This window comes from Danaus plexippus, chromosome 15 (genome assembly GCF_018135715.1).
Source record: "Danaus plexippus chromosome 15, MEX_DaPlex, whole genome shotgun sequence".
Lineage (NCBI taxonomy): Eukaryota > Metazoa > Arthropoda > Insecta > Lepidoptera > Nymphalidae > Danaus > Danaus plexippus.
The window spans coordinates 56,003-67,235 of record NC_083547.1 but is presented as its reverse complement, the minus strand read 5'-3'; the positions used below and the strand labels follow the sequence as shown (position 1 = coordinate 67,235).

General features: G+C 34.2%; 5 protein-coding genes across 5 annotated transcripts; 2 read left to right on the top strand and 3 right to left on the bottom strand.

Moving 5' to 3' along the window:
* Nucleotides 1-403: 403 nt before the first annotated feature.
* Nucleotides 404-2,369, top strand: LOC116766518 (DEAD-box helicase Dbp80). Its single transcript, XM_032656398.2, has 2 exons — nt 404-561; nt 846-2,369. The coding sequence occupies exon 2, from the start codon at nt 859-861 to the stop codon at nt 2,257-2,259; it is 1,401 nt and encodes a 466-aa protein (XP_032512289.1). The 5' UTR covers nt 404-561; nt 846-858; the 3' UTR covers nt 2,260-2,369.
* On the bottom strand, nt 2,362-3,636 carry LOC116766520 (ER membrane protein complex subunit 10). The gene is made up of 5 exons (XM_032656402.2): nt 3,449-3,636; nt 3,186-3,353; nt 2,815-3,089; nt 2,632-2,728; nt 2,362-2,560 (listed from the first exon to the last, which is right to left on the bottom strand). Exons 1-5 carry the CDS (start codon nt 3,494-3,496, stop codon nt 2,477-2,479), a joined length of 672 nt encoding a protein of 223 aa, XP_032512293.1. The 5' UTR covers nt 3,497-3,636; the 3' UTR covers nt 2,362-2,476.
* A 244-nt stretch (nt 3,637-3,880) lies between these two features.
* LOC116766517 (coiled-coil domain-containing protein 22) lies at nt 3,881-6,374 on the top strand. The gene is made up of 8 exons (XM_032656397.2): nt 3,881-4,135; nt 4,239-4,410; nt 4,492-4,756; nt 4,950-5,227; nt 5,353-5,580; nt 5,675-5,814; nt 5,890-6,055; nt 6,124-6,374. Exons 1-8 carry the CDS (start codon nt 4,086-4,088, stop codon nt 6,340-6,342), a joined length of 1,518 nt encoding a protein of 505 aa, XP_032512288.2. The 5' UTR covers nt 3,881-4,085; the 3' UTR covers nt 6,343-6,374.
* On the bottom strand, nt 6,372-8,109 carry LOC116766519 (small ribosomal subunit protein mS27). Its single transcript, XM_032656401.2, has 3 exons — nt 7,983-8,109; nt 6,797-7,900; nt 6,372-6,661 (listed from the first exon to the last, which is right to left on the bottom strand). Exons 2-3 carry the CDS (start codon nt 7,847-7,849, stop codon nt 6,389-6,391), a joined length of 1,326 nt encoding a protein of 441 aa, XP_032512292.2. The 5' UTR covers nt 7,850-7,900; nt 7,983-8,109; the 3' UTR covers nt 6,372-6,388.
* A 1,675-nt stretch (nt 8,110-9,784) lies between these two features.
* On the bottom strand, nt 9,785-10,838 carry LOC116766521 (RNA polymerase II subunit A C-terminal domain phosphatase SSU72). The gene has a single exon (XM_032656403.2). The coding sequence runs from the start codon at nt 10,563-10,565 to the stop codon at nt 9,987-9,989; it is 579 nt and encodes a 192-aa protein (XP_032512294.1). The 5' UTR covers nt 10,566-10,838; the 3' UTR covers nt 9,785-9,986.
* Between the last annotated feature and the right edge of the window lie 395 nt (nt 10,839-11,233).

Sequence of the window (11,233 nt, the reverse complement as noted above, 5' to 3'; positions counted from 1 at the left end):
TTAAGTACCTTTTATTTATTTTTTACTGAGTAAAATAGGTTAGGTTAGCAACTGACAGCGACATCTATAGTCTGCAACACAGGACTTCATGCAAAATATGACCATCATAGGAAGTGATGGATTTTTTAATAAATTGTAACTCTATAATATTCTGAAGTCTAACTTAAACCGCAGGAAAATTTTATTAAAATCCTTTCAATAGAAAAACAAAAATGAATAAACACGTCCATATATTTTCCAAACGTTGCACATGACATACCATGACACCAAGTTAAGCTTAAGCTTTCAATGACAAAACCTCTGGAAGCCCTTTCTTGTCGACTAACAAGTAACAAATAGAATTGGAACTGACTTGTAATAGACCACATATTGCAACCATAGACCTACATTGTTTCATTAATCTGTGGTGTGTAGACTGGATCTGCATTCTGTAGCTAAGACCCGACAGCCGACAGCCGACAGCCGACAGCCACCTGACATTGAAGAAGTTACAGCGTTCCATGTTTGTGAATTATTTGTTCTTCTTTGTATTCTTTTACTGACTCGGAAGTCACTTATTCTGTAAGTTTTTTATAAATAGATTATAATCGATGTAAAAATTTGTCAACTACATTATTAATTTACCGAATCAACGTTATAATTTTTATTTACTGTCTTACACTAAAATATTTGGATATTTTAAACCTTGTGTAGTAGTTTTCTTATTTGTGAAAGTTTTGTTCCTTTGAGTGAAGATGTAATATATATTTTATTGTAATTAAGTATTTAAAATGTCATCATTGTTCTGCAGCGTCTTTAATTACTTGATTAAACAAATCAATCATTATGTTTATATTTCATTTTAGATACACAATCAAAATGGCAAGTCAATGGGGACAGAAAGCGGAAGAATTAGAAATATCGAATAAAGTTGCTGGTTTGGGTCTAGGAAAGAAATCGGAGAGTCAAAAGACAGACTCGGATGACACTCTCGATGCACCGAACCCGGCCGAGGCGTCGCTGCTCATGAAAATAATCAGACAAGGTCTAGTAGAATCCAAATTAGATATTGAAATCCAACGAAAGGATCCCAATTCCCCTTTGTATTCAGTCAAAACTTTCGAAGCCTTACATTTAAAACCAAATTTACTGAAAGGTGTTTATGATATGGGATTCAATGCACCATCCAAAATCCAGGAAACTGCTTTGCCCACACTCTTAGCTGACCCACCCCAAAATATGATTGCACAATCTCAGTCGGGAACAGGAAAGACAGCTGCATTCGTGTTGGCAATGCTGAGCAGAGTTGATCCAACTAAAAATTATCCTCAAGTGTTGTGTCTCAGCCCCACTTATGAATTAGCGATTCAAACCGGAGAAGTGGCCGCCAGAATGGCTAAATTTTGTCCAGAAATTAAAATGAAATATGCAATTAGGGGTGAAGAACTGCCAAAAGGAACGAAGATCAATAGCCACATTCTCATAGGAACTCCAGGCAAAATGTTAGATTGGGGAGTTAAATTTGGAATGTTTGACTTAAATAAAATCAAAGTATTTGTTCTGGACGAGGCGGATGTGATGATCGACCGGCAAGGCCATCAAGACCAGTGTATTCGTATACACAAATGTCTGCCTCAAACCTGTCAGATGATGTTTTTCTCTGCCACCTATGACAGTGCTGTCATGGGATTTGCTGAAGCCATCGTGCCCAATCCTATCATAATAAGATTGTTGAGAGAAGAAGAATCATTAGATAATATTAAACAATATTATGTTAAGTGCAAAAATGCAGAGGACAAATACAGAGCTATTTGTAATATCTATGGAGTGATCACTGTCGGACAAGCAATTATATTCTGTCACACGAGAAAAACGGCCAGCTGGTTGTCTGAAAAGATGTCTAGAGATGGCCATTCTGTAGCTGTGCTCTCTGGAGAGTTAACGGTGGATCAGAGGATAGCAGTTCTCGACCGTTTCAGAGGAGGTGTGGAAAAAGTGTTGATAACTACCAATGTCCTCTCTCGAGGAATAGACGTGGAGCAAGTGACTTTAGTGGTCAACTTTGATATGCCAATGGATATAAACAAGAAGGCTGACTGTGAAACTTACTTGCACAGAATCGGTCGCACTGGAAGATTCGGTAAAGCCGGTATAGCTATTAATTTGGTTGACTCACCGCAGGCAATGGAAATATGCCTCGACATTGAAGCCCATTTTGGGAAAAAGATTAATTTGTTAGACATTGAGGATGCCGAGGAAATCGAAAAAATTGGTGCATAATTTTGTTGATATCCTGTACATTTATATCTGCTTCTTCATATAAGGATACTTTTACAATTAAGAGTTATTATCAGCATAGGTTTAAGCTTCTTAATAAAACACTTTGATCATTCAAGTTTTTAATTTCAGAACAATTACACCACAGATTACACTCACACAAATATTCATACCGCAGACAACATAACCGTTGCAGGAACTATGAAACACAATGAAATGTTTATCTAGATGGTTGGGAAGCTGGCTCAGGATTAGCAGCTCCAGAGATCATGACGAAAATTAGAATTGGCACTATATACATCCACTGCAAAAAAAAAAAAATTTATATAGAAAAATTCGACATTAGCCTCAATAAAACAGAAATATTGAACTTACATATTTAGCATAGAACGGTCTGTTGTCTTTCAGGTCACCTTTTTCCTTGGCCTCTCTCTCTCGCTCCATTTTCTGTATGTATGTAGCTGTGTCAGGTCTGGAACAGGGAGTTTGTTGTGATACGTCCATCACTAAGGAATCATACTCTTAATACAATTTCTGGATCAATATCAATGAACTTACACTGGAGCTTGATCCACATGGTTGACATAAAATTTAGAATTTATTTCATATTCAGCATCCGTGGCTTCCAGAACATTCCCGTTTGAGGTATTTGTGACTTGGAACGTGACGGCCATGACCTCACCGTTAGGTAAGACCCATGCATTGATCACATCTGACAAACCACTCCCTAAGAAATACTTGGCTTTTACAGATGACAAAAATTCTACTTCTTTCGAATCGGACGTCGTGACCAATGTGCGTATAGTATAGAAGCCGTCTAAGTCAGCTAAATCCTGAAATGGGATTAATTAATTTCAACCACCAATAATGTACATCAAAAACTCTCAAATTGACCAATAACGTAAATCAAACATCTTCTGTATCTTTACCTTTAGCTCCGAGATATGCTTTTTATTAAAATTAACTTGTTCTATAACCGCCGTTCCAGTCCTGATGCTTCTGAGTGATATGCTGCCCCGAGGACAGTACTTCTCGGTCTTACAATTTAATGTATGTTCCATTTTTATTTGTAGCCAGCCATCATAATCGAGGCAAGACTGTAACAGTCAACAATTTTCACATTAATATTAATCAAAGCTTTTCATCAATATTTTTACTTTTAAGGACTTCTATTGTGCCGAACCGTACTAACCGCAACGTAAAAAAGACTGAGACAATAAATAACAATTGTATGTCTCATTGCAATTAATATTAATATATAGAGATTTAAAAAAAGACAGAGTTCTTTGATGAATCGTCGCTTATTTACTGTAAAGATACCAAAAAACCTTTTTTTCACTCAATAAAATTTCATTTAGGTTCTGTCAACTGATTAACATCTGTCAAATTACAACACAGATTATATATATTTATTGTTTAACTTGTTTGTAACTTGTGTATAACTTGTTTGTATTTTAAAGAAACGAATAAATTTATTAAAAGATTATATCACTAACTCAAAACCAAGCAAACACTGGCAATTGAAGTAAATACAACAATTTTCTATAAACAAAAATGTTAGAGAAGGCTACATTTGCCTGGCTGTCCTCTACTCCCGTGTATAAAAAACATTGTTATACACTGACTTGTCAGTTGTCAATACTCAAAAGACTGATTAAGCGGACTTCCAAGTTCCATATATATGGGTATTGGGCGTATACCTGCTTGGATTGTATGAAATGAAAAAAAATACTTATCAAATAACAGTAGAAACAGAAGAGATGTAACATATTAACAAATAATACCTAAATAAACTTTTGGATGAAAATATTCATACACAATAATCAGTCATGGAAGAAGTGGATTCCATAATAATACATTTTCTTCGGCGATTAAATATGTGTGTATAATTTAAAAAATCATTAAAATCAGTTACATAATAATGAACTAGTGTTTATTATGAACGTGTTTCTTCGTTTCTAATATTGTTTTCTGCTTTCAAGAGATATCAATGAAGACATTAAAAACATTTGTGATCTCCCTGTCGAAATAATAGTCGAGTCAGCGGCAAAATGTATTAATACGATCAATAGCAGCCTCAAGGCCCCAAGTAGATTACCACCTGGGGTCTCCCAACGAATAGAGGTAGCAGCTCAAATGGCGTCAATATGTAAGGTAAGTCAAGGATTGATTCAGTTTGATACATAATACTGTTAATTACAATTTTAAACATAGTGATTCACATGTTTCCTGCAGGATTTGGGTTACCAGAATGATGTCGGTTACCAAACATTCCTATATCACAACGAAACGGAACTCCGACAAGTGTTCATGTTTTTGATAGAGAAGTTGCCCAGTGAGGATACAAAACCAACCGCTGAAATAAAACCCAAAGACCAGAAACACCGACTGCTACAAAATATAAGCAATAAAATATCTGAGGACCTCACTGCTGTATGGATACCACCATGCTGTAAACCTACTAACAAAAGTATTCTTGGGGATTTTGTATACAAACAAGGTTGGCACACTACTTGTCTACTGATTCTCTTCAAACAAACATTCATAGATATATTTTTAATAGTCCACCAATGCTTTCTTTGTATATTTCCATGAAACTTCAGTGTTCCCGAGGTAGTCTATAAACTGACCGTCACTAAAATAATGAAATATTTCTCCTCCATTTGAGTCTAAAGAAGCCTCATGTCTTTCAGCTCGGTCTGAGGTCAATACATATCCAGAAGATATTTTGAACAAACTTACAAAGATTCAACAATTAAAGGATATTAATAAAATGGATGAAACAACAGTAATTCAATCAGAAACGAGAATGAGTCATTCAACAAGCACTTCTGAGATTCCTTTCTCAGGTCAAAAATCATATAAATTGGATAAAACTGTCAAAGAATTGAAAGAAACGGCCTCGTTGTTGAGACAAAAGTATGAAGCCCTCACCAAGGAAAGAAGTGATATGGACTCGGAACTATTACAAGTAAGAATAATGTCTTCATTCAAGTAGTTGTTTGAGGCTTAATTTTGGGAATGGGATAAACACAGGGCTTAAATTAAACAAGTGTGAGATGTAATAAAACATTCAATAACCTTTTCTTAATTCAGATTCAAAATAATTGTGTTCGTTACGAAGCAGACCTCAGAAACATACAAAATATTTTAATTAGTGCCGGGGTCACCGACCTCGATTCGATGGAAGATGGCGGAAATATAATGGAAAAGGTACATCAGAATATAACCAGCCTGCACCGTGAAAGTGAAGATCTGACTTCAGATAATCTATCATTGACAATGGAAATAGACAGGTTAAGGAACAGTAAGAAACTTAAAGAGGTGAGTAAATAATGAGTACATTAATGAATGTGAGAGCAGGAGATGTCACATGGATATGTCTATACATGTAGGACCAACTGTTAACTGTTTTTAGTCTGACAGAAGTAAGTGTAGAACAATATTGATAAACCTCAAAGAAACTGCAAAGGCAATCAAAGAAGAATGTGAGAAAAAAGAGGAATTAAGAAACCAACTTAAAACTAAATATGAGAGACTAAAAGGCGGCAACAAAAGGTAAGGAATCTTTAACTTAAGAGAGACATGCTCATGAGCAGGAGTTATAGTAATACTAATGTGATGTGATTTCAGACACATTTATACCAAAAGGATCTTGGAGATCATCGGAAATGTTGACAAACAGAACGCCGAGATAAACAAAATATTAGAGGACACAAGACAACTGCAGAAAGAAATTAACACTGTCGAAGGACAACTCGACAGGTGTTTCTCCATTGCAGATGAAACACTTTTCAAAGTACATAAGAATACACACGTCACTGAGATAGCAAATATATCAAGTTATTCATAATCTGGTTTTTGTAGGATGCAAAGAGAGACGACCAGGCCAAGAAGGCCTACAAGCTGCTGGCGCTGTTACATTCTGAATGTAATACTATAGTGTCCCTGGTCAATGAGACGGGAGTCCTGTCCCGGGAGATCATAGACCTCGAAGATAACATCAAAGCTGAGAAATCCAAAAGAACTGAGGATATACTGCAGAAAATACATCTGGACCTGTCAAAACTACAGAAGGAAACTTGATCATGCTTCAAATAAATGTTTGATCTGAGTTACATGTTTATTAACTTTATTTCCTCTTTGGCAATATTTCTGGTGGAATATAATCTTCATTGCTCTTGTGTTTGCTCCCCTTGTTTGCGGTCCACGGATCCTGTAGCTTTTCCTTCTCTTCTATCTGTAAGTCGATCTGCTCCTCGTTGTCAAAGAACCACAACCTCTGTTCCTCCGACACCAACTGCTTCTGTTTCTCCTCAAACATTTTGATGTGTCTCGTTCTGTCCAACCGTTTTGTTTGTTCTTCCAACTTTTCCTCTCTTATCCTTTCCCAATTTTTAAATAACTGAAAACACATTTCTTTATTACATCACTGTGAATCATGCAACCACAATATTGAAATAAAAATAATAATAAACTCATCTAGAGAAAGCTACATGTTTAATTTAAAATGTAATAGAAGTCTGTTGTCAGTGCTAACCTCTTTTTGTGCCAAGACATCCTTATTCTGTGTCTTATTGATACAATTTTCTATGGCTATCTTCATTGAGTCTTCTAATTCAGCATCGCTCAGGGGTGCACTGCTCAGTAAGTGAACACAATTTTGTAGAATAACTTTGTTATCTTCTTCTGCTTTATCTGACTCTTTCTTCAAGATTTCTATTACTTCCTTATAAACTTTAGTGGACTCCATTTTACCAATTTCTTTACACAGTTCCAACAATCTATTATATTTCTTGTAGAACAGCCATCCAATGACTTGCAGATTATTACTTAAATTATCTGAGCTTGCTTTCGATATCCATGCTAAAGTTTTTCCTGATAGCAGATGTAAATCAGTTAAATCAAAGTGATCATCAAAATATGGATTTCTTAGGAATTTAATTCTGATTTTGATCTCCTCTTTCTTCTTTTTGTTGTCCTCTTCCTGCTCTACACTAGTGGGTTTTGTTTCATCACACTCTGATATATATTTGTAGCAAGCATACTGACAGAGGGTACTTGTGATACTATTAGAAAAATCTTCTTGTAACATAACGAGTGAGGCTACATTAGCAGCTAACTCATAATTTTTTGACGTAACTAATTTGTCTAAAAGGATATTAGCCGTGTAGAAATCTAAAAATATACCAAATTTCAAAGGTTCCTTTAGAATCGACACGATATCTTGAACATTGCCAAATTCTATATAGTTCCTAATAGTAGCGTGATGTGTTGATTCGAGAGTATTTCCAGTCTCGGCAGATAACCTCAATTTATGTAATAAGTCTTTGAGTTCTTCCAGATAATTCGAATCTTTGAGAGCGTTCGCAAATATATCAACATCAATAGCACTTATGACACCTTTCGAATTAAAGTTTTGATCCAATATACTGTAGAAGTCATTCAGGTTAACCTTCGTTAAAATGGGTGAGTATAAATGAGATTTCCAGGCCTCATTACATTTATATTCGTCGGTTAAGAATGTTTGTTTTGGAATGAACAATCCCACATAACATCTCTGTAAAACACATTTTCTGACACTCCGTAACATATTGATCAGGATTTTCGGAAGAACTGCAGTCCAAGAACCTTAATACACCGTCTGAAATAACAGCCGACTCAGTCAGATTGTTTTATTATTGTATTCAATAAAAACTATTCCATGTCAGAGGTTATTATACAACCTCTTATAGCAACCACAATTGACATCTGAGATAACTCGAGACACCACTGACTTTAGAGTTTAGACTTACGCTTTGTGATATTTTGTTTTGCAATATAGTTAACAGATGTGCATAAATTCTTTGTTGGATATATATGTTGTAAGAATTATGGAAAATTATATTGATTGCCAAACTAGGAGAGCGAATAAGCAATAACATTACTTTGTCGATAAAATAGCTTATAATTTATATTTTTTGACCTTTTATTCTACATTGGATTTTACTCGCCAACTACCTTATTTTTAGATAAGAGAAAAATTGTTTTCTTGGACCTTCAGCTTCCATAAGATACTTAACAAAGAATGGTCATGTCCAAAATGGTAAATAGGATAAATTATATGTTAACATAAAATAATATAAAATCCAAATACTAGTGTGAGAGTTATTTAAGAAGTCGATAATCACTATATAAAACTTGTGAAAAATCTTAAATTGATCAACTATTCTAAAAATAATATCGTTAAGTGTAATAGAATTCAGCAAATTATTTCAGAAAACCGGTAAAAGTTAGATATGTAAGAACAAAATAATCTAGGTTTTTGCAATTTTTTCCTAAAGAAATATTTCAGTTATTGTGTCTAGATTTTCTTCTAACACCTAAATCTCTGTCAAATCACCAAGTTAAATAAAGAATTAAATTGGGACAATGCCTTGTCTTGCCTTAAAATAATAGAGTAAATAGCAATTCTAGAAAATAAATTAATAGTAATCACAAAAATACGATTGCTTTAAACTCTAAAGTAAAGAAGCAGAAAATTAAATTTACCAAACGTTTGTCAGTGGCGTTACTATATAATATGAATATATGAGGCGTAAAACGAAAAATGTTTTATAATAAGGAAATTTTCTGTTTAAATTTAAATTTCCCGAAACAGTATGTACCCGCAAAATTTATTGTTTAAATTTAAAACCGACGTAGAACTGCGTACACTCGTAAGACTATGGATGCGACGAGACTGAAGACAGAGTATCACAAAAATATAATTGATTTTAAATAGTAATATTCTGAAAGTTGCTTTTAGGTTCATGATAGATTTAAAATAATTTGTTACTTACTTACGATGAAGTAAAGGAAACTCGAGAAATTCTTTCTGACGAACTATTAAACTTATTTAAATCGTTTGTAATCAGCAAGTACAATTCTTTTCAAATTATGTTTGTATTCTATTTCATCTCACGAAAGCTAATTATTTAATAGAAATCCTTTTTTTCTTTGATCTTGAGTCATAACAGGATCCTAATTAGTTAAGTGAAGGAGGTAGAGTCGGTCGGTAGTACGTGAAGTTTGGGGAGTGATGTCAATAATCTGGAATAATTGGACATTCTCAAAATTACATACTTTGTATTATTTAAGGTGCTGACAAAATAAAAAGCTGGTGACCATCAACTCAGGTCACTACTGCTAATGACCGAATCCTGACGCAACAGAGCTCTAGTAAGGTTGTCAATTGACCACAGCTCAATCAATCAACCTGCCGTTGAAACCAGTCCGAGTCCTCTTCACCTTACAAACATACTGTCGGATTTCTATTTGTATGATAACATATAAAAAGTTGTACACACGTAGTGACTAAACAAAAAACAAAAATTAGGATGATACCTTTATATGGAACTGTTTTCTGAATCAATCACAAGGACTTGTTTCAATGGTGATAGAGACGTTATTTTTCTGAAAAGTTGTTGCAAGTCTCCAGACAAATCTACATGTGAAAGATTTAGATTTTATCCAATCGAATGTTTAATAAAATGGTATTAAAATACAGTTGTCATTACAATAGTATAATTTATCTTTTATTCTGTATTATATCATAACAATTGAGATACAAAAGCATTTAAAAATACAATATCAGTATTCAATATCAGTAACAACAGCATTCACTTCAATTAAGGCTTTAAATTCTTTGTTTGAGTGTATAAGAGTGTGTGTGGGAGCGGAGTGTCGTAGCATCGCCGACTACGTGACTGTTAGTAAAACATGATACAGTTCAGAATGGGTCGGTGGCACTTGGATTCAAATTCATGAAGTAACTCGTCAATGTCATTGTCTAAGTCGTCACTCTGAGCCATCTTAGTGACCATGTCGCTTATCAGGAAAGCTCCTATGGTGGCTTCCTCGTGATTGTCTTGAATGTCCACATTCACAACGTGTACGGGTTGGTTGTAAACAGACCTCTTGGATCCGAACCATTCTATGACTTGATCGTAAACTCTTTCTTCACATGTTATTATGACATCGAAACGCTCTGTTGACACTTGGAACTTCTCTGGGCAAGGTTTTATTCTTCGATTCCTATCTAACATGTGTAACAGACCATTCTGGGTATAATAAGCCTTGTCTTTTTCTAACAGATCATTGTATATATCGTCGTAGGGAACACCAAATTCATAACAATTAGGTCGGTCTGCGGATGCACCGGGCAACTTCACTTTCTCTCCGGTCCCGTAAGATTTCACTTTGAAACCTTTTTTGGCTAAGAAAGCATGTGCTTCCATACTCCTATTCATATTAGAGGAACAAACAACAGCGATATATAAACCGTCCATGGTATTTCTTTTACAATATAATATTTATATTAGGAAAGTCGTCACCAAATTTATTGGTTATTTAATCATTATAAATAAAGTCAAAAGATACTCTCCTTCCATAGTCTTTTAGTAAATAAGGCTAAAGTAATTTTCTCTCTCGATTTTTAAATTGAAAAATCACTAACTAGTATTATATTCCTCAATTAGGTCGTTGACTAATTATAAATGTCACTAAACCTTTCAAACTCAATTTATATACATTTTTTATTACGCTATAGCTTCATTCCGATTTATATTTCATTAGTTTCATGTCACTTTTGACACTTCAGCATTCGTGTTATCGTCGGACAGATAATTCATAATATTGAGATTCAATCAAGTTCCTTCATAAAGTTAAATGTCTTATACAACATAAGTGTAACTTAAAATATTATATTGTTTCTGAATATTTTTAACATAATATCATAACTTTGATTTTTTTTAAGTTGATTAAATACTACGTTCTTCTATAAGCTTTTTAATTAATTTAATTTCAGCCTTCAATTTGAATAAAACTCGTGGATTTAGAAGGGTTTTTTATTTTGTTCTTAGTATTGGAATAATTATATATGAGTACATATAGTAATTCTTTTTCATAACTGTAGTTTATAATGCTGTATGGGCTTTGGTCTCTTTGCCTGTTCTGG